Source organism: Diceros bicornis, chromosome 6 (genome assembly GCF_020826845.1).
Source record: "Diceros bicornis minor isolate mBicDic1 chromosome 6, mDicBic1.mat.cur, whole genome shotgun sequence".
NCBI classification, from domain to species: Eukaryota; Metazoa; Chordata; class Mammalia; order Perissodactyla; family Rhinocerotidae; genus Diceros; species Diceros bicornis.
The window spans coordinates 51,921,113-51,947,326 of NC_080745.1; the positions used below are offsets into that span (position 1 = coordinate 51,921,113).

At 36.9% G+C, this 26,214-nt stretch overlaps 1 protein-coding gene across 2 annotated transcripts in view; it reads right to left on the bottom strand.

The window, feature by feature from the left end:
* The window catches only part of PRKG1 (protein kinase cGMP-dependent 1), a 1,198,754-nt gene that overhangs the window by 340,477 nt on the left and 832,063 nt on the right, over positions 1-26,214 (bottom strand). For both annotated transcript variants that reach the window (XM_058543436.1, XM_058543435.1), the window contains exon 5: positions 15,822-15,885. In XM_058543436.1, the coding sequence (XP_058399419.1) occupies positions 15,822-15,885 (64 nt within the window). The remainder of the gene's footprint in view (positions 1-15,821; positions 15,886-26,214) is intronic.

A 26,214-nucleotide genomic window follows, 5' to 3' on the forward strand; every position in this document is an offset into this window, starting at 1 on the left:
ATTATCTATTTCCATGATAAGAGGGTAATGGGTACAAATGCACAAAAAAGAGGTTAGATATGATATCAAAAACATAAAATGAGGGAGGAGGGGAGTTAAAGAGTAGAGCTTTCAGAAAGAAGTCAAACTAAAGAGATCATCAATTCTGTATAGAAGGAGAAAGGAACAGAGAAGGACTACTAAAACACTGAGGAAAAAAAAAAAGTTAAAAAATGGCATTACATACATCCTTATCAATAGCTACTTTAAACGTCAATGGACTAAATGCTTCAGTTAACAGACATAGGATGGCTGATCGGATAAAACAACAAGACCCACATATATGCTGCATACAAGAGACACACTTCAGACCTAAAGACACTCACAAACTGAAAGTGAAGGGATGGAAAAAGATACTCCACGCAAATGGCAATGAAAAGAAAGCTGGGGTAGCAATACTCATATCAGACAAAATAGACTTTAAAAAAAAAACTGTAAAAAGAGACAAAGAAGGGCATTACATAATGATCAAGGGAACACTCCAACAAGAGGATATAACACTTGTAAATATCTACGCACCCAATGTAGGTGCACCTGAATATATAAAGCAATTATTAACAGATATAAAAAGAGAAACTGACAGTAACACAATAATAGCAGGGGACTTTAACACTCCACTTACACCAACGGACAGATCATCCAAACAGAAGATCAATAAGGAAACATTGGCCTTAAATGACACACTAGAACAGGTGGACCTAGTAGATTTATACAGAACATTCCATCCAAAAACCGAAGAATACACATTCTTTTCAAATGCACATGGAACATTCTCTAAGATTGATCACATATTAGGCCACAAAACAAGTCTCCATAAATTTAAGAAGATTGAAATAATACCAAGCATCTTTTCTGACCACAACGGTATGAAACTGGAAATCAACTATAGGAAGAAAATCAGAAAAGCCACAAATACGTGGAGATTAAAGAAAATGCTACTGAACAACGACTGGGTCAATGAAGAAATCAAAGAAGAAATCAAAAAATACCTGGAGACAAATGAAAATGAAAATACAACATGCCAGAATTTATGGGATATAGCAAAAGCGGTTCCAAGAGGGAAGTTTATAGCAATACAGGCCTATCTCAACAAATAAGAAAAATCTCAAATAAGCAATCTAAAAATGCACCTAAAGGAACTGGAAAAAGAAGAACAAACAAAGCCCAAAATCAGTAGAAGAAGGGAAATCATAAAAATCAGAGCAGAAATAAATGAAATAGAGACTAAAAAAACAATAGAAAAAATTAATAAAACCAAGACCTGGTTCTTTGAAAAGATCAACAAAATTGACAAACCTTTAGCTAGACTCACCAAGAAAAAAAGAGAGAAGGCACAAATAAGTAAAATCAGAAATGAAAGAGGAGAAATTACAACAGACACCTCAGAAATACAAAAGATTATAAGAGAATATTGTGAAAAGCTCTATGCCAACCAATTCGACAATCTGGAAGAAATGAATTAATTCTTAGAATCATACAACCTTCCAAAACTGGATCAAGAAGAAGTAGAGAATTTGAAGAGACCAATCACCAGTAAGGAGATCGAAACGGTAATCAAAAACCTCCCCAAAAATAAAAGTCCAGGACCAGACGGCTTCCATGGTGAATTCTACCAAACATTCAAAGAAGACTTAATACCTATCCTTCTCAAACTCTTCAAAAGAATTAAGGAGGGGGGGAAGCTCCCTAACTCATTCTACGAAGCCAACATTACCCTGATACCAAAACCAGACAAGGACAACACAAAAAAAGACAATTACAGGCCAATATCACTGATGAACATCGATGCAAAAATCCTCAACAAAATACTAGCAAATCGCATACAACAATACGTTAAAGAGATTATACACCATGATCAAGTGGGATTTATTCCAGGTATGCAGGGATGCTTCAACATTTGCAAATCAATGAACATAATACACCACATTAATAAAATGAAGAATAAAAATCACAGGATCATCTCAATAGATGCAGAGAAAGCATTTGACAAGATACAGCATCCATTTATAATAAAAACTCTGAATAAAATGGGTATAGGAGGAAAGTACCTCAACACAATAAAGGCCATATATGAGAAACCCACAGCTAATATCATCCTCAATGGTCAAAGACTGAAAGCTATCCCTCTAAGAACAGGAATCAGACAAGGATGCCCACTGTCACCACTCCTATTTAACATAGTACTGGAAATCCTAGCCAGAGCAATCAGGCAAGAAAAAGAAATAAAAGGAATCCACAGTGGAAAGGAAGAGGTGAAACTGTCACTATTTGCAGATGACATGATTTTACATATAGAAAACCCTAAAGAATCCACCAAAAAACCTTTAGAAGTAATAAACAAATACGGTAAAGTTGCAGGATACAAAATAAACATACAAAAATCAGTTGCATTTCTATACACTAACAACGAAGTAGCAGAAAGAGAAATTAAGAATACCATCCCATTTACAATTGCAACAAAAAGAATAAAATACCTAGGAATAAACTTAACTAAAGAGGTGAAAGATCTGTACACCAAAAACTATAAAACATTGCTGAAAGAAATTGAAGAAGACACAAAGAAATGGAAAGATATTCTGTGCTCTTGGATTGGAGGAACTAACATAGTTAAGATGTCCATACTTCCTAAAGCCATCTATAGATTCGATGCAATCCCTATCAAAGTTCCAACAACATTTTTCACAGAAATAGAACAACGAATCCTAAAATTTATATGGAACAACAAAAGACCCTGAATAGCTAAAGGAATCCTGAGAAAAAAGAACAAAGCTGCAGGTATCACACTCCCTGATTTCAAAATATACTACAAAGCTACAGTAACCAAAACAGCATGGTACTGGCACAAAAACAGACACAGAGGTCAATGGAATAGAATCGAAAGCCCAGAAATAAACCCACACATCTATGGACAGCTAATCTTTCACAAAGGAGCCAAGAACATACAATGGGGAAAAGAAAGTCTCTTCAACAAATGGTGTTGGGAAAACTGGATAGCCACATGCAAAAAAATGAAAGTAGACCCTTACCTTACACCATACACAAAAATTAACTCCAAATGGATTAAAGACTTGAATGTAAGACCTGAAACTATGAAACTTCTAGAAGAAAACATAGGCAGTACACTCTTCCACATCGGTCTTAGAAACATCTTTTCAAGCACCATGTCTGACCGGGCAAGGGAAACAATAGAAAAAATAAACAAATGGGACTACTAAAAAGCTTCTGCACGGCAAAGGAAACCATCAACAAAATGAAAAAACAACCTAACAATTGGGAGAAGATATTTGCAAACCATACATCGGATAAGGGGTTAATCTCCAAAATATGTAAAGAACTGATGCATCTCAATAACAAAAAAACTAACAACCCAATTAAAAAATGGGCAAAAGACCTGAACAGACATTTCTCCAAAGAAGATATACAGATGGCCAACAGACACATGAAAAGATGTTCAAAATCATTAACTAGCAGGGAAATGCAAATCAAAACTACAATGAGATATCACCTCACGCCCGTCAGAATGCCTATAATTAACAAGACAGGAAACAACATGTGTTGGAGAGGATGTGGAGAGAAGGGAACTCTCACACATTTCTGGTGGGAGTGTAAACTGGGGCAACCACTATGGAAAACAGTATGGAGATTCCTCAAAAAATTAAGGATAGAACTACCATATGATCCAGCTATTCCACTGCTGGGTATTTATCCAAAGAACTTGAAAACACCAATGTGTAAAGATACATGCACCCCTGTGTTCATTGCAGCGTTATTCACAATGGCCAAGACTTGGAAGCAACCTAAGTGCCCATCAAGGGACGAATGGATAAAGAAGATGTGGTATATATACACAATGGAATACTACTCAGCCATAAGAAACGATGAAATCCAGCCATTTGTGACAACATGGATGGCCACTGAGGGTATTATGCAAAGTGAAATAAGTCAGAGGGAGAAGGCCAAATACTGTATGATTTCCCTCATTAAGTAGTAGATAATAACAACAACAAACAAACACATAGAGACAGAGATTGGATTGGTGGTTACCAGAGGGAAAGCGGGGAGGGAGGAGGGCGAAAGGGATAATTCGGCACAAGTGTGTGGCGATGGGTTGTAGTTAGTATTTGGGTGGTGAACATGATGTAATCTATGCAGAAATAGAAGTATAATGATATACACCTGAAACTTATACAATGTTATAAACCAATGTTACTGCAATAAACAAAAAATTAAAAAATAAAAATAAAAAAAAAAGAGGTAGAAAGTTCAATGTAACAATTGTCTAAATGCTTATAGATCAAATTCTAGATTTAGACACAACCTTTTTCATTGGATACAAATAGAGAAAATATTGTTTTCTCCTTCTAACCTCTAGGCCTTCGTGTAATGCTTTCCTTCTGCCAGAAGGCACTTCCCCTCCTCTCTCCTCCTTGTCCATTATCATTCCTCCCTTGCAAAACTCTACTTATCGTTCAGTTCTCGATTTAAGTAGCATTATGTCAGCGAGGCCCTCACACAACCTCTCACCCTACCCTGTTACAATCCCATCTGATCAAGGCCCTCAAGTACACATTCTCCTTATAACTTCGAATGTTCCATTCATTGACGTTATCACAACTGAAATTAAGTTCCGTGTTTACTTCTCTTTTAATGGCTTTATTAAGATATAATTTATATATTATAAAATTCATCCATTTAAAGTTACAATTCAATGGTTTTTAGTATATTCAGAGTTGTGCAACCATCACCAAAATCTAACTTCAGAATATTACCATTATCCTAAAAACAAACTCTACCCATTAGTAGCCACCCCCTCTTCCCCTTCATCCTCCCAGCCCTAGCAACCACTAGTCCACTTTCTACCTCTATAGATTTGCCTATTCTGAATATTTCATATAAATAGAATCATACACTATGTGGCATTTTACTTTTACTTAGCATAATGTTTTCAAGGTCCATGCTGTAGCATATATCAGTACTTCACTTCTTTTTATAGCCAAATAGTATTCCACTGTATGAGTATACCACATTTTATTTATCCACTCATCAGTTGATGAGCATTTGGGTTGTTTCTAGTTTGGGGCTATTATGAATAATGCTGCTATAAACATTCGGGTACAAGTTTTTGTGTAGACATATGTTTTCAATTCTCTTGGCTAAACACCTAGGAGTAGAATTTCTGGGTCACATGGTCACCCTATGTTTAACATTTTGAGGAGTTGCCAAACTAATTTTCAAAGAAGCTGGCCCATTTTACGACCTCATCAGCAGTGTATGAGTTATTATTTCTCCACAACATTGCCAACATTTGTTATTGCCTATCTTTTTCTTCTAGCTATCCTAGTGAGTGTGAAGTGGTAGGTCATCATGGTTTTAATTTTCATTTCCCTAACGACTATTAACATTCAATATCTTTTCATGTGCTTATCGGCCTTTTGTATATCTCCTTTGGAGAAATATGTGTTCAAGTCATTTGCTCATTTTAAAATTGAACTATTTATCTTTTTATTATTGAGTTGTAAGTGTTCCTTACATATTCAAGATACAAGTCCTATGATGGTTAATTTTATGTGTCAACTTAGCTGGGCCATGGTACCTAGATATTTGGTCAAACATTATTTTGGGTTTTTCTGTGAAGGTGTTTTTTGGTGGATGACATTAACATTTAAATCAGTGGACTTTGAGTAAAGCAGATTACCCTCCATAATGTGGATGGGCTTCATCCAATCAACTGATGGTCTTAATAGAACAAAAACTGACCTCCTCCAAGCAAGAAGGAATTCTGCCAGTAAATGGCCATCAGATTTGAACTACAACATCAGCCCTTCCATGGTCTCCAGGCTGCCAGCCCATTCTGCAGATTTTGAACTTGCCAGCCTCCATAATCACATGAGCCAATTCCTTAAAACAAATCTCTCTCGCACACACACTCACTCTCTCTCTCTCTCTCTCTCTCTCTCTTTCTACATATATATACACACACACATACTATTGGTTCTTCTATTGAGGAACCCTGACTAATACAAGTCCCTTATCGCATATATGATTTACAAATATGTTCTCCCATTCCATATTTACTTCTATAATGAATAAGATGTGAAGATATTAATATTAAACTGAGAGTTTTGCCTTTTCTTTTTAATCTCTCCACCCTGCCACAACAGACACAAACACACACACACAAATACACCTTCTACTTCTTTCCCCTTCAAGAAAAGCAGCCATTTGCCCCACAGAAGGGAAGACCCAAAAGGAACCAGAGAGAGTTAGACAGTTAAGTCTTCAAATTTAGGGTCCTTTAGGCCAAATCAATTGAGAAAGAACAGATTCTTTGAATTCCCTCCAGGTTGGCTTTGAATAGCAAGAGCCAAACCTAAAAGGGAAGAAAAAGTTAGTCATAACAACAGATTCAAAGAGAACTAAAAATGCTCCTGTCTACCCCATCAGTTTCTTTCCTGAAGACTCTGGGACTGGTTTAGAGTGATTAAAAGAGAGAGCTTCACAGCACTCCAATAATTCAGTCAAATGCAGGACTTTTCCTCTGTATTACTCACAACTGGAGAGAATGCAAAGGAATCTGGGAAGATGCCAACATGATATGGTAACACCAAGGAACAGTTGCATGACTAAAACAATGAACTATTTAATCAGCTCTGCTGGACCTTGAAGCAAGGAGGAGTGTCTCTGTTAGATTAACCTCCTTCTCCAATGATGGTCCCTGACTGTATAATCCAATATTTGCTTCCTTCCATATTATCAAGCAATGGTGAGTTGAAAAGTGTTTTCTCTCCTTGCCCTTTTCCTGTCTATTTTTACTCTCTTATCATGTCCCTGTTAAGAATGCAGGAAATCTAGGGAATGTTATTTGTCTAAGACCTTGGCAGGGCCATAATAGTATAAATATCCCATAAACAAAAACCGAAATAAAGTACCATCTGGGGACACAAACTAGAACAACCCATTATTTAGGCTCAACTGTGTCCAAGATCCAATCATACAAAGTTGCAGACCCAAAGGTAAAGAGCTCTTAAAAAGCTGGTGAAGCAAAGAGGTTTTTTATTCTAAGACAACCAGATCCAATGTTTTAATGAGAGAACTGGACATGAGACAGATTTCAATAGAAGCAAAGAAATGGTTCTGATATGCTTTATTTTCCATTTAAAAATCAGGAGATTTAAATATAGCACCCACGCCCCACTTCTATTCACATAAAGGAAAAATATACTATGCCAAATGGTGAAAAGTGAATGTGTTGGCATAATTTGATTCTTCAGCCTGGCATTTTCAATGAAGTACAGTTTTCCTTGAGTTATCTAAACCTTTTCACCTTCATTGGTGACAGCATAACCCCTACCACCCAAATTAATTTTCAAGCACTCTCTGTGACATGATATTAGGTTAATCTCTGTTCCTCTTCTCTATAAGAAAATGTTTTTATTTGTCATTTCTTTTAAAGGTGTCACCGCAGTCCTGATATTTGGATATATTAGACATTGAGTTTACTCACGCTGACATTTCTCCATTGTGTTTGTGTAGCTAAGTACTGAAGGGAGCTATTTCTCAGTTGGAGATTAGCTAGGGGTTATTCCATCCATTTGAAAAATGTAATTCATCAAAAAGACTAACCATGTGTACATAAAGGAAGAAGGAAAGTGTGTTAGGTTATTATAGTAAAAAATAAGAGATTAGATCCTATCTTACCATTTCACAGTTCTTTTCATTTACCCACAGATATTTCTGAGGTTCTCAGAACAGATTCCAACACTTGACTAATTAATTCAAATATGTATTTTCACTGTAATGTATGGGATGGTATAGAGCTTAATGAAACCAGTTTATAAAGTTAGAGCTTGGTAGTCCCTACATGCACCTAAAAATTCTCTTTTAATTTGTTTTACAAACAATAAAATGGCTTCTCTGGCAAACCAAATTTGGAGCTCCTAAAATGATCTCTGATATTTATTAAGACTTAATTTGAGTCAGATATGGGATGAGAAGAACATACTACGGTGACAACGAATGTGAACAATTAGAGAGTCAAATAAATTAGTTCAACTTGTCTCACAAAACATAACCTAGAAAAACTTTGGGATTATTGTGCTTGATCTGGATAGGCCTTTTACCAAGAACTTCTTTGTATCTACGCATATACACAATGTCTCAAAAGGACTAGAGAAAACTTGTATACGTTCCTGAAAAAGGCATGAGAGATTCAATATGCAAAGGAATTATTTCTCCTATGTGATATAAAGGAAAGGGAGAAAGGGGCACTAAATTGCTACACTAAGAATAAGGATATTAGTTCTTTTTTTATAAACTCATAGGGAGGAACACACAAGTGGGTACATCCACTCTAGAGATTACAGAGGGGTAAGTGGAGGCTGGGGTGGGCAATGGTAGAAATGACTCATATACAGGCTTCTCTTTTAGTTCCAGAATACGATGCCCCAAGTACCATATGTTTGTCCTCTAGTCACATGTACTCTCCTAAATCACTTTATCCATAACATTTATGTTCATTCTTCTTTCTATCTGCTTACACTTTATTTCTCTCAGTCCCTGCCTCTCCTGTCCCTATTCTGCAATTTTTTTTCCCTTATGCTGGAAGTATTGTTTCATAATGAATATAAGGAATGAAATAGTCAATAAGAAAGTAAATCCACATACAAACCGTCCACTGTCAGCTGGGTTATTTTGCAGTAGCCTTCTAACCAGTCCTTCTATAATCCATTCTTCTCACACTCGCCAGAAAGATATTATTAAAACATCACTCAGATCACATCACTTCACTACTTACAACCCTCCAAATCTTCCCATTGCACTTAGAATAAAAACCAAACTCTTTATCACGACCGGCTAAGCCCTCCGTCATCTGGCCTTGCCTAATTTTCTCTAGCCTCATTTCACCTCACTATAAAGCTCCTTTCTATTCCTTAAGGACAGCCAACTCATTCCTACTTTAGGAACTTGTGCCTGCTCTTCCCTTTGCCCAGTACACATGGCATCCCACATCTGCATTTAGATCTCAGCTTAAATATTACCTCCTCAGACAAGTCCCTTCTTAGTAAACCAGTGCAGAGGGGCCTTATGACTGGATGCTATTTTCCTTACTTCTCACGTGAACCCTCCACTGGAATATATGCTCTGGGAGAGCAGGGCCCTGAATCCTCAGGGCTTGGAACAGTCCCTGGCACGAGGCAGGTGCTTCATAAATATTTGTCAAACAAACAAGGCTGCAAATTTCTTTGTTGAATGCTATAATAATACTGCTTTCCTTTCAAAATAATCTGGTATTCTTTCATCTTCTTGTGGGTAATTGTAGAAAGAAAGACAGCTCAATTATTATGCAAGCACATTTTCCTTTAATGTTATGTGACACTGGTACTGCTTTTGTGCTTCCAAATTTGCTTCACTCTATCTGATACATAATTTAATCTAGTTTCTCATTGTGCTTGTTTATTCAACTTGAGTCAAACACTTCCATGCATTGGGTAGTATATTTACATGTCTACTTCATATTTTGTCTGTTTATTTCATTTTTATGTCCTCAAAACAAATGTGTGGGCACTTAATCATCTGTTTCTGTTTTCATGCAGCATTGGTATAGACTGTACTGGGGCTCACACAATTCAAACATAAATTAAGGCATCTTCTGATTAGAAAATCTGACATAAAATACTGAAATATTTCTTGGGTCAGAATTATTCATAGACCTCTGGCTATTGTTTTGCAAAACATAGCAAATGCTTCCACAGCTGAGGAAAAGAAAGAAAATGATTAGGGGATTTCATGGGATTTTTTTTGGAAGGGCTTGATTGGGACTAGTAAATTTGTACTTTAGTTCGTTTTGTTAAAAAAAAGAAAGAGGTCATCAGAGAGTTTTTCAGTGTATTCAACAAGGAAAGCAAAAAGCAAAAGAACCAGAAAAAGCAGTTTTACATTTAGAGGTTGCAGGTACAGTGGTTGGTGCATTCAGAGAGAAACACAGCCAGTATTTTTTCTCACATATTTTTTATATTTGAACGTAGGAATCAAATGTGACTTTTGCTTTACTTTGTGTACACATGTAAGATGAAGGAGACCAATAAATCATAGGAAAGTTCACTTCGATAAGACTCAAACTAAGAATTTGTGGATAAGAACATTTGAAGTTTACAGATCATAGAATTACTGGTATAGTTATTACCTAGAGACAAAAACATTTTCAGTATCTTTCCAGTTCAACTCTATTACAGCACAACTCCAAAAATTCTTCAGCCTCATGAGACTAAAATCCATTGATCCTGCAATCTCTCACTGGCTCTTGCTTCTTCTAGCGTACCTCTCCTCCTTGCCCAGTTTAAATTCTAGGGTCTATCATTATAATCCTTCCTTCACATGCACCCTCAACTCCCTATTCCCTCCCTCAACCATTCGTCTTCTCTTGGCAAAGAACCAATTCTGGTTAAATTCAATTCTCTGCCTACTTAGAACCTGAATCCAGGCAAACAAATGGGGCTGAAAAAAGCACACAACCGAATGGGCTAGTAACCAAGACAGACTTAACATTTTCCTCACCTTGACTAAACGTTAGACAGGCTCCTTCCTGACTCTAGGCTCCTGAGCCCCCTTTTCTTAGAGTATTTACTTTAGAAACTTTGCAATTGTAAATCCTTTTTGTGCCTCTTTGAGGTGCAAATCTTCTCCCAGCCTGTTGCCAGTTTTACTACCCAGGAATGGAAGATCTTTTTTAAGGACTCAAGAACCATTCCAGAAGGAGATAGCTCCTCTATCTCCCAGTCTCTGGTGAGAGGGTAAGAAAGCCTAACTTCCAGAAGGAACAGTTAGCAAAGCAGATAACCCAATGACACTGACAACCTCCTCCTTACTGGAGTACACTTACTGGACTACCTCTATTGAAGTACTTCTCGAGTACTTTTCCACTGTCTCCCACCTTTTGTTTCAGCAGAGTTGAGTGTGATACCTCTCCTCTATCGCAGGGCTTAAATAAACTCTTCCTTGCCTGTGTTGGGGAAGAGGAAGAATCCCCCTCTGCCCTTTCCCTTAAGGTTTTTATGGCTGGACAAATAATTAAGACAGGTTAGTAGGAGAAAATAATACCAAGTTTAATAACATGTATACATGGGAGAAACCAGGGAAACTGAGTTTCTCAACAAATGGCAGAGATTCTCATCTTAAATGCTATCTTCAGCTAAAGACAAAGGAGGATGCTGGGGGTGGGGGGAGTTAGTTATGGGAGATTACCAGAAAAGCATAGTAAACAAGAGTATGCAGATTTAAGTCCTTTCCTTCTGTACTGATAAGAGTTTCCAGAGACAAGATCATCCCCCCCTCTTCCCAGTACGCAGAGGGAGATACCTTTACAAACGTAAATGTTTGGTAAACAGACCTTTGAGAAGAATGGGCTTAGTGAGGACCCTGCCAGTCTGTCCACACCCTGAGTTAAAGTCCTTTAGGCAGTTAGTGGGGGAGGTCAAGTGTCCATCAGAGAAAATAATCAAGGTAAAGAGACATATTTTGGGGTGGCCAAATTTTAATCTCCCACACCTGTTTAACTTAGATTTGCGATTGCTAAAATCAAGCGGGGCCTGAATGATACCTGGCAATCATACTGATATCCTAATCTACTCACTCTTTCATTTTTCTTATACCTTGTCCTCTGTCCTCAAATCTCTCATATCTCTGCCCCATTCTCATTCTCAGTTGATGACTTGCTTTCTAGATCCCTAAGAAAATAGAAGATATCAGAACAGGTTTTCTACAGATCCAACACTCCATCAACCTGCCTACCTGCACGTGTGCCCAGATACTCTGCCTGCCCTGTCTCTATAGGCACCAGAGACACCTATCCTCTTGTGTTTACTCAAGACACTGCTGGTGTAACCTCCTCTCTGTCTCCTGCTTTAACATTCCCTGTGCTACAACAGTCTCCTCCTACCCCTACTTTTCTCTTCCCACCTACTACCCCTTTCTCTCCTTGTCTTTTTCAACAAAACTCAAATACAAGTTTGGCAGTTTCTTACTTGAAAGATTTCTTCTCTTGGATTTTAAGGCACAAAATGTTCCTAGTTTTCCTCCTATTTTCACAGGCTGCTACATTTCCCAATCCCTTAAATTGGAAACACTAAGGATCAATCATCAAGGCTTTTTTCTATTTATTCTCCTTTTTTCATTCATTCATTCATGCTCTTATCCCCATAGTTCTCCCTTCCCCATTCTGCTATAGGCAACCATTCACATGTATCCAATGTGTAATATTTTGTTTGTAATGACTCCTAGCAAAATGCTCTTTTGTGCAAATATACTTTGATGTAAATATTTCATTATCTCAGTTTTTATTTTTTGTTTTATGTTTTTCTCTCAGCATAATGTTTTTAAGATCCATTCAAGCTATTATCTTAATTGGTGGTTGCTACCTGCTGCAGAGTTCTGCCTAGTATCCATCCACATTTGGCCCCCCAGGACGACACGCAGATGACAAACAGCTCCCTGCCACACAAACAGTGCTACAATAAACCATCCACCTGCCAAAGACCCTCAAGCTCCTGATTTCCCATATCCTATCTCCCTGAGCTCCTAATCTTCCCACCCACCGTGTACTCTTCCCCAGGTCTTCTCCAATTCAATGAATAATAACTCCACCTTTCCAGTTAGCCATGTCACAAACATTGAGGTCATCCTTGATTCCTCTCTTTCTCTCATGCCACACATGTACTGCAACAGGAAAGCTTTTCAGCTTTATCTTCAAAATACATTTAGAATCTGACTATTTCTTAATCTTACCACAGGGAACAAAACCACCATCGTTTCTCTCCTGGATTGTTGCAGCAGCCTCTTAATCTCTTCTCAACACAGCAGCTACAGCAGTCTTGTTAAAAATTTAAGTCAAATAATTTCATTGCTCTGCTTAGAGCTATCCAATGGCTTTCATCTCAATCCAAGTAAAAGCCAAAATAATTGTAATGGCTTAGATGGCCCTAAATGATCTGCCTGCTCCCACAACACTTTACTCACATCTTCCTCTGACCCTTTACTTCAGTCCTGTCATACTGATCCCCTGGCTATGCCTGGAACTCCTCAAGTACACTCTTTCTGAAAACGATTGTGCTCTTTCCTTGGCTCCAACACTTCATCACTTTTTGCTTTGTTTTGTTTTTTTGCTGAGAAAGATTCGCCCTGAGCTAACATCCATTGCCAATATTCCTCTTTTTCCTTTTTTTTTGCTTGAGGAAGATTAGCCCTGAGCTAACATCTGTGCCAACCTTCCTCTATTTGGTATGTGGGTCACCGCCACAGCATGGCTTGATGAGTGGTGTAGGTCCACGCCCAGAATCTGAACCTGCAAATCAAGGCTGCTGAAGCAGAGTACACGGAACTGGAACCACTCAGCCATGCGGCCGGCCCCTACTTCATCACTTCTTTATTCAATGGACAACTCACGTTACAAGTACTAAGCCTTAAACTCCACATATCCTCCTTCCCTGCTTAAATTCTTCTCTGTAGCACTCATCTTTATTGAACATACCATACACTTTTTAAAATTACTTATTCTGTTTACTGTCTATCTTCTTTTTGACCCCCACCCAAATAATGTAAGCTTCAAGAAAACAGATTTTTGTTTTGCTTTGTTCTGTTTTTTCATTGCTATATGCCCAGAGCACAAGAGAGCCTGGAATACATTTGGCATTCAATAAATAATTGCATAACAGATAAAAATAGTCAATATGTAGTCTCCTTCTAAGCACTCTGAAGAGCAATAAGGGAAATTTATATGCAAGAAAGATTCAGGTAGGGAGGCACATAACCAAACCACCCTTTTCCTGAGAGCTGACCATATGCATCTCATTTCATTTCTACTTACCCAATTAAACCTTCCTCTGGAATGGTCCTTAAAAGCTCCTAAAAAGCAAAAATGTTAATCTGATCCTGCCTCTCCTTCCATTTCCCCAGGTTTAAAAGCCTGTAAAGGTTTTCTCTGGCTAAAAGGATGAAATCAAAGTATCTCACCCAACCTACTAGGCACTGCAAGATTCCATATCCAGCCACATCCTGCATTCCAGCCTTTATTCATCCACTTGGTTCCTTCTGTCTATAATAATCCTTCTTCACACAGTCAACTCCTACTTACTTAGCAGAGCTGTGCTCAGCACATTCTCTCAGAATATTTCTATAGACCCCTAGACTATGTTGGTTCCCTTGTTTCATGCTGTTAGCAGGTCACATCTTACTCTTTGGTTTGAACCACAAGTCCAATTAATCAATTTTTATGTAATTAGTTGATGACTATGAATCTCCCCTTCTAGAATGTAAACTCCATAAGGGAAGGACTGTGCCTATCTTATTTACTGTTATATCCTAGGACCCCTGATTATAGGGGACACTCAGTGAACGTTTGCTGAATAAATGAAAAAAATGAATAAACTTGACCTGTGACAAAGACTTTTTCCTTTGACCCAACTTGAGTCAGGCTCATCTGAATCCTCTTTCTGACTACGCCCCTGACCTTGGACCCTGTCCTTGGCCCCTCTAGTCTAGTTTTAGCAAGAATCCTGCTGAGTCAGTTTAGCAAAGTCCCCCACCCTTGATACTTGATCAAATTTCTTATCCATCACCCTCAATATCACCCCGGCCTGCCTTCAGAAAAATCCCATCAGCTTGGTTTAGCCAGAATCCCATTACTCCTCATGTTTCCTTGTAGTAATTTTGCATCCACTGAGCCCTACTCTGTTCCTGGTTATAAATCTCCACTTGTCCTTGTACCTGGAGTTGAGCCTGATCTCTCTCCTCAACTACAAAACCCCACTGGAGTAGCCTCCCTTGAACAAAGTCTGCCTCACTGTCTTTAACAAGTATCTCAATAATATTTCTTTAACACCTGGAATGTTTGCCTCACCTGAATACTCTCTGCTTCATGATTTTGTCTGCACTGCCTGTTTCACCTTCTAAATTCCTGAAGCCATCTTTTGTTTGCCGAGTCTGATTTACACCAACTCTGTGCTCCACGTTGCCCACCTCAGATAGGGCATCCTACTTTGGGTTGATGGTGGGCTTTGCCTTCATGTTTACTGTCTTTGTATTCCCGTCAATCCATCTGTACCTCCTCAGCAAAAGAGGACAGATAATTTTTATCTTTTCAACCTGAAACAGAACCCATATGCTCAACAGCTTTAGACACTAAAACTTGTCTGCTTTAAATTTGGTCTGAAGCTCATGGGTTTGAGCAGACAAACTTCTTTCTATTAGTGCTCAGTTATCAATCTCAAAGAGGCAGCCTACGATTAAATAACCTAATGTGCACTGTTTCTCTTCTTCAAATTCATGGCTTCACGGGTTCAGAGAAAAAGAAGTAACAGCGACGCTTTCACATTCAGGCATAAATTACGTGTGTAAAATATATCCATATGCTAATAAAATATGTACCCAACTGCTAATTCCTGTTGTAAATTTGCTGAACTGAAGCTTCAGAAGGGGGAATTACTGCAATCTTGCTTTACACTGACTGAAATAAGAGAGAAATATGCCATCTCCCATTCTTGGAAGTCAAAGTAACATTATATTTGCCACAATGAAAAGTTTTCTTCCCTCTATGTTAAGTTGATTTGCACATTTCTAACTGTGTATAAATGTCAGATGTGCTGAGCTGCTTTTCATTTGAAGCCAAATATATAGCTCATTCCAGATCTTAAAAATATTTAAAAGGCCTCTTTGCAGTTTTTGATTTGCTATCACACAGCTGTGATAGACTGGGTCCCATCTCAAAAAGTTCAAGGGCTAAAACCAATTACCTCTTCAAGGACGTCAGCAAGCTTACTGAGGATTTCTTCAGGAAGGCTCTGGAATGTTGGAACGCTGAAAAACAAAACAGAGATGATGTTGAAGGCATGAACAGCAACTTACTTTCATAAATAAAACAGCAATAATCTGAATGAAGATGCAAAAGTATTTCATGTCGAAGAAGCTGCAGATGAAGATCAAAGCAATAACTTAAGCATCATTTGATGACTAACAGGGAAAACGCATGTTATACCAGAAAGAACTTGGAGGTTGGACAGAATCGAATTCAAATCCCATTATATTTACTTGTGTAACCTTGGATGCCAGAGCTTAAATGGAGAGAAAACCACTCTCCCCCTTTTCAGCCTGCTGTCATCAGATTCCTTCCACTTCCATCTCCTTCTCTAGGTCTCCCTCTACACACACAATTTCTACAGGCCAATTCCTACTCATTCCTTAAGACACAGCTTGATTGATGATAAATTCAGACCTTCAAGCATTCCTTCAACAATGTTGGAAAGCTTCCTATTCTCCCCAAGCCCTCCCCAGCTAGGTCAGGTCCTCTTATTATGAGCTCTTTTATCCCTTATTACAACTGTAATTAGGTAATTAATCAGATATTTGTTATGGGGTGTCTTCTCTGCTAGAATTAAAATGCCACAAAAATAAGAACTGGGTCTATCTTGTTCAACTCCTATATTTTCAGTGATTTGCAAATAACTCAATAGCAAGTACTGAATAAAGTTATGAAAGCATGGATGTGTGAATGCTTTCTGGGACTGTTAGAAGGATCAGATCAGATAGGGTGGAGAAAAGAACCAGACTCATAGTAGACACTGAAAAATGTTAGTTCTCTTCTTCTCACTCACCAGCAAATGAAAATACTGATGTTGAATGTACAAACCAACAAAACTCTTTTATACATGAAATAGCAATGACTTTAAAAGAAGAAAAACATTCATAACATATAATTCTTGAAACTCCACTGGAAAATCTAGCTAGAATGTGGAACTAAATTCTCATTTAATAATATCTCAATGCTTGACTAGAGAAAAGACTATAAATGAGTACACACACATTTGTGAGTCTGATATTTGACTTGCAGAATAATTCTGGCTTGATTAGAATGATACAATGAAAGAAGCCATAACATACTGTTTGGATATAAGCATGAAAGTTTTACTGTTAATTTGTCCTCTGATTCCTATTACTTAGTGTAAAGTCTATTGGTAAATTCCCAAGGTTTTATGCCGAGGTATAACAATTCACCCAGGACCATCTGTTTTGCCAGATTTACTGCTGTAGTCTTAGCCACGTGGGTTTTAATTTCCAGAAGGCAGTCTAATTCAGCACCTGTATAGAACATATCACAGAAGGAGACAGAGGAAGATAGAGGAAGCTGTTTCCATGAGTTACGCAGGTTGAAAAATCTAGCCCTTCCTTGTTCTTTTAATGAGCTATATTTTAGTTTCTTCTGGAAAATAAGATTAATTAGAATGCTTCTATCCCAGTGGGTATTTGTGAAAAACACAAACTACAACTGAGTTTTTCTCATTTTATTGTAATTGGCTCCCTTCATTAGACAGGCCTATTACTTCTGTGCTATATCTTTTATTTCAATCTATGCTCCGTCTATGTCAAGCCATACTATAATACTTTCATTTTCATGAGAGTTCTTATCCATGAGAACAAATTTAACATTTGCTTGATCATATAACACACTAAATAAAAACAAAAACATTAATTTTAGGAGTGCATTTTAAATAAATTATCTCAATTTTACTTATTTATTTTTTATTTTTTTCAGCTTTATTGAGGTAAAATTGACACATTAAATGGTAAGATATTTTAAGTGGACATCATGATGATTTGATATACATATGCAGTGTGAAAGGATTCTTCTTGTCTAGTTAATTAACACATCCATCACCTCACATATTTATTTATTTATTATCTTGGTGAGAACATTCAAGTTCTACTCTCTTAGCACATTTCAATTATACAATATAGTGTTATCAACTGTAGTCACCACGTTATACGTTAGATCCTCAGGCTTTATTTATCTTACAGTTGAAAGTTTGTACCCTTTTACCAACCTCTCCCTGTTTCCCCAACCCCCCAGCCCCTGGCAACCACTTTTCTACTCTGTTTCTGTGAGTCTGATCTTCCATTTAGATTCCACATATAAGTGATATCATGTAGTATTTGTCTTCCTCTGTCTGGCTTATTTCACTTAGCATAATGTCCTCAAGGTTCATCCATATTGTCACAAAAGGCAGGATTTCCTTCATCTTCAATGGCTGAATAATATTCCATTGTGTGTGTGTGTCTATATATATAACACGATCTTTTACAATTTTAAATGCCTCCAAACATTCAGCAGCATCTATTACTAATACAAATTAAGGGTGATTTTTAAGAAGAAACACTCTAAAAAATTATCAGTAACAACTGAAGCACTTCTAGACTTAACAAAATGGAAATCATTCAACAGAAAAACAAGGGGCTTCACTTTTATAAATTACTGTGAAAACACTTTTGTAATGTGGGGGATCAGAATTTGCCACACCAAAATATGTCTCTTTGGCTTGATTATTTTTAAGAACAAAAGACTCAAGAAAGAAACTTTGCCCTTCTCCCTAACTGCCTAAAAAAATTTAAGATAGAAGGCCTATTCCAAGAAGGATCTAATACTACGAGGTAACTATAGTATAATATAAACTAGGTGCAATAGACAGGAGGAATCTAGCAAGGCCCATTTAATCTAAGTCCTCTCCATCTCTCATTGTCTTTGCGAGGCAGGGTCAACATTTATTTACCAAACATTCGCTTTTCTATCTCCATGTGAATTGCCTTCCACCCCTTTGAAGTCTCAAGCACTACACCCAACATCCTCCTTTGTCTTTAGCTGAAGATGGTATTTAAGGTGGTGGCTTTGGCCATTTTGACAAGTTACTCAGTTTTCCTGGGTTTCTCCTATATATACATGTTATTAAACTTTTATTTTCTCCTGTTATTCTGTCTCATGTCAGTTTAATTCTTGGACAAGCTGGAAGAACCTGGAAGGTAGAGGAATAGTTCTTCCTGTCCTTACAGTAGCCATTTTTAAAATCTTAAGATCTCTATTTTTCAAAATACTAGACAAGTTCTCTCATGTAATTAATTTTCTTTCTAAGAAAAGTCCACTGATAGCTTGAATACCAAGAACAAAACAATTGAGGATATTCATAATTTGAAATTCTACCCATGAAATATGTTGGTTGAATTTTTCCAAATAAATCAAGAGACAATTAATTTAGACTCCACTAATTTAGACATATGATAATTTAAGATGAAGTTGTCTATGATTTAGAAAACTTAAGGCAAAATAATTATTAGGATAAACTTCTAGAAAATGTTTAAACAGTAGAGAAGAATATTTTGATTTATGTAAAAAATAATTTTTATAACAATTTACATGCTAATTACAAATAATTCATACAGATCTATTAAACCATTCTGTTCCCTAAGGACTTGCAATAGGACTGAAGTTACAGAATGCACTTGGAGGTAATAGAGATGATTTAATATGTAGAGTTTTTCCATCGGATTTTCTAATTGAATGAAGTAAGGGCTCAAAATTTGTAATGACAACAATAGAAGATGAGATTTGAATGCTTTCTATTTGCCAGGCACTGGCCTAAGAATTTTATGGGTAACACAAATTTTATTTTTACAACAACCTTATCAAATAACCATTGTTATTGTCATTCATCTTACAGATAAGACAACCGGGAACTTTCAAGTTTGTCTGAGGTCACATCACTCACATGGATGAAGAAAGGATGAAAATTCCCATCTGAATGTCTGTGGAGCTGATCATTTACTGAGCTATATGCTTTACAGTAAATGTATTAAAAAATGCCTTATGTAACTTTTAAAACAGTGCTGTATTCTTTTAGATAATGATTTAGAAATGAATCAATAATATTAATAACATTTGATTTTGTGACTTCATTTATTAAACAACTTTTTACTATGAAAAATGTCAAATAAACTGAAAGGCTGAAAAAATAGTTCAAGGATCATCTGCATCCCTACCACCTAGATTTGCAACTAACATTGCACGATCTTTTCTTTATCTACTTTCAACCCAGGTATTTTTCTATGTGTGTATAGACAGATTTTTGATGAAACATTTGCAAGTAAGTTGCAGATACCATGAAACTTTACCCCTAATACTTCAGCATATATATCCTAAAAATAAGAACATGTTCCTAAATAAACAAGTATAATACCACTATCATACATAAGAAAATTAACTATAATTCCATAATATTATCTAATATCTATTTCATATTCAAATAATACCTATTGTTCAAAAATGTCTTTACTAGTTTTTTTTTCTTTTTCAAACCAGGATCCAGTAAAAGTCCACACACTGCTTTCGGCTGATGTGTTTCTATAGTCTCTTATCTACAACAACCCTTGCACCTTTTCTCCCCATGACATTGACTTTTTGAAGAGGCTGTGAAGACTGTCTTATTGGATGTCACATATTTTGAATTTGTCTTAGTGATTTTATTTCTGGTAATCTACCATATGAAAATAATAACCAACAGAGGGGGAAAAATCCTAAATACAAAGAATTTTATTATAGCCACGTGTAACAAAAAAAAATTGAGGCACTTACAGTATAACATAATAACATAGAGAAGCAGTTCTCAAAATGTAGTCTGGGAGCACAGGGATTTCCCCAGACCCTTTCCAGGTGATCCTCAAAGTCAAAACTATTTCCCTAATAAGTCTAAGTTGTAATTTGCCTTTTTCACTCTTATTCTTTCACATGTGTATAGCAGAATCCTCTACAGGCTATATGACATATGATGACATCATTGCTTTAATGGCTTATTGATGTAGGCTTGTATGTTCTTGTGTTTTTAGAATTTTTTAAGGTAGTAGTAGGTTTATAAGTGTGCTATTTACAGAAATTAACTCAATATTATTTCAGTACCTCTGTGCTCTTACCAGCTAGTTTTCATATACCAGCTATAATTTCTGTAACGTTATTATCATCCAATATATCATGTTTTTGAACTTCTGAAGTTTTCTTTGTGCCTAAGTGGAAAAACAATAAGAAGTAAATACATCTAGATATCTTGTGCTGCAATAACGGTTTTAGATTTTTTTCAAAAACATTGCTAATTTTATAAATTTTACTAAAAGTATTATAATTTTAGAATTTTGTAATAATAATTATTAATAATTTAATACAAGAAAGTCTATTATATTTTTTTCTTATTTTTAAGGGTGGATCATTTACTTTGAAAGGGGAGACAGGAAGACATATTCACAAGCCACAGGTGACAATTTCTAAGTCTAAAGACACTGAAAAATATAAAAAGGACACATCAGAGAGTTTTCTTACTCATGGATGGGATAAATCTAATCCAAAGAAATTTGGAGACACTGTAAATAAGAAATAAAAATATGACAAAATCTATCTTTCCCTCACATTATAGATGATAATAATTTACCTTATTGTCTTATACCACAGAACACTTAAAAAATAGTATTATCAAGGCCATCCCAGTGGCCTAGAGGTTAAGTTCAGTGTGCTCTGCTTTGGCAGCCTGGGTTTGGTTCCCGGGCATGGACCTACACCACTCGTCAGAGGCCATGCTGTGACAGCGACCCACATACAAAATAGAGGAAGACTGAGGCTGGCCCAGTGGCGCAAGCGGTTAAGTGCGCGCGCTCTGCTGTGGTGGCCCGGGGTTCGCCGGTTTGAATCCTGGGCGTGCTCCAACGCACTGCCTGTCGAGCCATGCTGTGGCGGCGTCCCATATAAAGTAGAGGAAGATGGGCACGGATGTTAGCTCAGGGCCAAGCTTCCTCAGAAAAAAGAGGCGGACTGGCATCAGATGTTAGCTCAGGCCTGATCTTCCTCACACAAACACACAAAAAATACAAAATAGAGGAAGACTGTCCACAGATGTTAGCTCAGGGCGAATCTTCCTCAGAAAAAAAAAAAAAGTATTATCATGCCAGTTGTGATGTCACTTTGAGCTCAATCATTCAAAGTTTCAAAAAAAGGAAATTGAGTTGTTTTTTTTGTTTTTGTTTTTTTTTTGTAAGGAAGATCTGCCCTGAGCTAACATCCATGCTAATTCTCCTCTTTTTGCTGAGGAAGACCGGCTCTGAGCTAACATCTATTGCCAATCCTCCTTTTTTTTTCCCTTTTTCTCCCCAAAGCCCCAGTAGATAGTTGTATGTCATAACTGCACATCCTTCTCGTTGCTGTATGTGGGACGCGGCCTCAGCATAGCTGGACAAGCAGTGCGTCAGTGCGCGCCTGGGATCCGAACCCGGGCCGCCAGTAGTGGAGTGCGTGCACTTAACCACTAAGCTACGGGGCCGGCCCGGAAATTTAGTTTTTAAACATAGACATGATGAAGTTTTTAAAAACCAAAAATTGTTTGGTACAGCTTTTCAAGTTAGAAATGAAAAAGTAAGTGAAGCATCTTACAGGGTGAATTACCATGCTGCAATGGCTGGAGAAGCCCACACAATAGCTGACAGACCAATCAAGTCTTGCACAGTTGACTTTGATGAACGCCTGATGGATGAAGTCAGTAAAAGAAATCATTGCGCTGCCTCTTACTAATGATATACTACCTTGCTGAATTAAAGATTAAGCTGCAAACACAAAGATGAGTTAAGACCCTGTTTGTAAAACCGTACTTTTGCCTTCTAAATGGATTAGGCTGGACAGGCTGTTTCACCTGTTTTCATCTGGTATCAGAATCAACTAATCATCAAAGCAGATAATCTTTCATATGAATGCCTGACAACAAATACAAGTGGTACTGAGCTATTTAGTAGGGAATCACTTCTCAAATCTTATGGTTTATCCTGAAACAACTATGTTGACATTTGCACTGATGGTGGAAAAACAATGGTGGCCCCCTCTAGCACAAATGAAGACAATAACACCAAACTGTCCTACTTGTCATTATATTCTTAATCGCCATACATTCACAGTAAAAAGTAATAAAATAAAATAAAATGTCAGTTTTACCTTAAAATGTTTTTGATGAAGCTAAAAGTTATTAATTTTATTAAGTACCAACTCTTGAGTATTCATTATTTTAATATTGTGACAAAATGAGAAGGACATAGAAAAGCACTTCTGCTGCGTACTAAAGTATGATGGCTGTCTCAAGGAAAATCACTTGTGTGATTGTTGGAGTTGCAAGCTGAGTTAGCACTTTTTTCATGGAACATCATTTTTACTTGGCAATGACCAACAAACTGTGGTTATCCAGACTTGAGTATCTGGCAGACAACTTCTTGAAGAACAAAGTGAGCCTGTCACTTCAAGGAAAACAACAGACAGTATTTATTGCCAGTGATAAAATTCGAACTTTTAAATGAAAATAGAAACTTCAGAAAGCTTTTATCTGCCACTGTGGGCTTAACAGCTTTCCAGTACTTGAAGAGTTTCTGATAAGATCATTGGTGCTATGTTGACATTAACAAATGTGATTGTTCTGATATTGGAAATTCTGCATAACTCAGTGAACCAATCTTTTCCAGATGACCAATAAACGATGATACAAAATCATGCATGGGGAAAGATCTATTCACAGTATAAGATGAATCAATGGATTTTAGTGTACTATAGTATGAAAAATTCATTGATATGGTTTCAGATTCCACACTGCAACTAACCTTTAATAAACTACCATTTGTTGGGTTTTGGAAGGGTATCAAATAAGAACGTCCACAATTGTCTGAAAAGATCATCAGCATACTCCTCCCTTTGTCTATTGCATATCTCTGTGAGACTGATTTTTTCATATACTTCAACCAAAACAACGGAAATTCAACAGACTGAATGCAAAAGCATATATGAGAATCTGCTGTCTTCTAAGCTAGATATTGACAGATTTGCAAAAATGTAAACTCAAGCTTCTCTTTTCACTAAGTTTTTTTTTGTTTGGGAAAATATAGTTATTTTCATTAAAAATAGGCTCTTTATGTTAACATGTAATAAGTTTATTTTTATGTTTTTAAATGAATTAAATAAATATTTTAAAATATTCTCATTTTTAACTACTAATACAGCCGGTATCAATAGATATAAACCACATAAGTTGGAAAGCCACTGATATATGTGATTAAAAGTGATATATTGATGAAAAGTATGTAAAGAATGGAATACTGACAAGACAATATTATAAGAAAAATACAATACAAATTATGTATACCATAAGATAATTATGTTTTTATTAAAGACCCTTACAACTACGAATAGAGAAGCTTTGCAGAAAAATAGCAGAAGGTTAAGACAGATTGTGTTAGGTGAAGTGACTACTAGGCTTTTTTTTCCTCTCTACTTTCTTGTATTTTTAAACTTTTCTATTTTGTAAATGTATTTTTACAATAACAAATTGTGAAATGCAAGATTATAGTTATGACTAGATAAAATGTATCCTAATGGGTCCAGTTAGAAAAAATTTCTTTACTGTTCATAAAATGTTGTGGTTTAACTAATTTACTTATTTATTTACTAAAACTTATTGAGTGCCTACTATGCACCATAAATTGTTGTTGGGCCGGCCCCATGGCTTAGCGGTTAAGTGCGCGCTCCGCTGCTGGCGGCCAGGGTTCAGATCCCGGGCGTGCATCGACGCACTGCTTCTCCGGCCATGCTGAGGCCGCGTCCCACATCCAGCAACTAGAAGGATGTGCGACTATGACATACAACTATCTACCGGGGCTTTGGGGAAAAAAAAAAGATTCCTGCCTATTGACCACAGAAACAGAAAAAAAAGAATAAACAAATAATATATATTATACAAATATATTTATATATCATAAAAATGTTATATAGGGGCAATAGAATTTTACATTATAAAAAGTCAAACAGGGTAACAGAGATTACAACAGGACAGAGTAGATTGGAAGGTTAAACAGGACAAGGATGTCCTCATTGAGAATGTGAGATTTTAGCAGAAATCAGAGAGAGGTGAGGGAGACAGTTGACTAGATATTTAAGGAAAAGCATCCAGGCAGAGGGAAGGTAGGGGGCTGGGACAAAAGGTTATAAGTGCTTAATGGATTTGAGAAGCAGCAAAGTGGTCAGGGTGTCCAGAGTTCAGTGACTAGGAGAAGAGTAGAAGAGAAGTAAACCTCAAGAGGTAAGGGGGAGGGCCCAGATCACAAAGGGGCTCATAGACCATTCTAAGAACTTGGCTTTAAACTGAGTGAAATGTAGAACCACTGTAGTGTTTTCAGCCTAGGTGTGACATGATCTTACTTACATATTAAATAGATCCCTCAGTCAGCTCTGTGGAGAATTAACTGCAAGGGAGCTAGAGTAGAAGCTGGTAGACCAGATAGAGCCTACTGCACGAGACATGATGGAGGTTCGGAAAGAGTGGAAGCCATGGAGGTGGTCAGAAGCAGTTAAGCCCTGTTAGGTCTTGAGAACAGAAGCAGCATGATTTCCTGGTCGACTCGAAGTGAGATGAGAGAGAAAGAGGGGAGACAAGGATGACTCCCTGCAGATGCAAGGAACCTAGGAAAGAAGTCTAAATGTTTTTCATACTGAACAAGCAAGGTTTTTTTTCTAACCTTAGTAGCAAAGGGTTTGATTTTATTGGAAGATTTTAGTTTTTAAATATAACCAGAGTATCAGATGCAGCCCATATTTATAAGGCAAGATATCTCTTGAACAAACTTAAGTCTAGAAATAGTTCAACAATGCCCTCTACCTAGAGCAGAGCATACAGAGTTATATTAATTATCTTTGCGTGGCATTTGGAGAACAGTAGCTTTATTCCATCATACGAAATTTTATTCTATCATAAGAAATCAGCTTTGTATCAACTTTAATGCCAAGAATATTGACAGGTATTGTTTATTTCTCTGCCAGTGACTTCCTACAGCTCATACTAATTGAATAAAAGCAGAAATCTCTGGGTTACCAAAGAAAACAATTTCTACTGATGAAGAATTAAAGTAAGTGTCCTTCTTAACCTCCCAGCTATCTGATCTTTCCTCTTAGTGAGCTCATCAAAAGGTTTTGTGCCTTCAACATAGTTTTCCTCCCTTGATTGGATCATCAGGCATTGATTCTGGTTCAGTCTGCTATGCAATAGTCTTACAACTGGTCTCCTTCCCACCATTTCCCCCTCCCTCACCCCCATTTCTTTGTCTCTCACCCCAATATACTTTACATATCACTGTCAGATTTATTTCCTATTTCCTATCAGCAACATTTAGTCATTATCACACAATGGCTCCAATCCTTTAATAGCTGCCTATTATCTCATCATATTATAAGAATTAGAAGAATTTTTTTTGCATAAAAAAATACTTTAGATAAAGCAAACCATGATAGAGACATGAGGTATA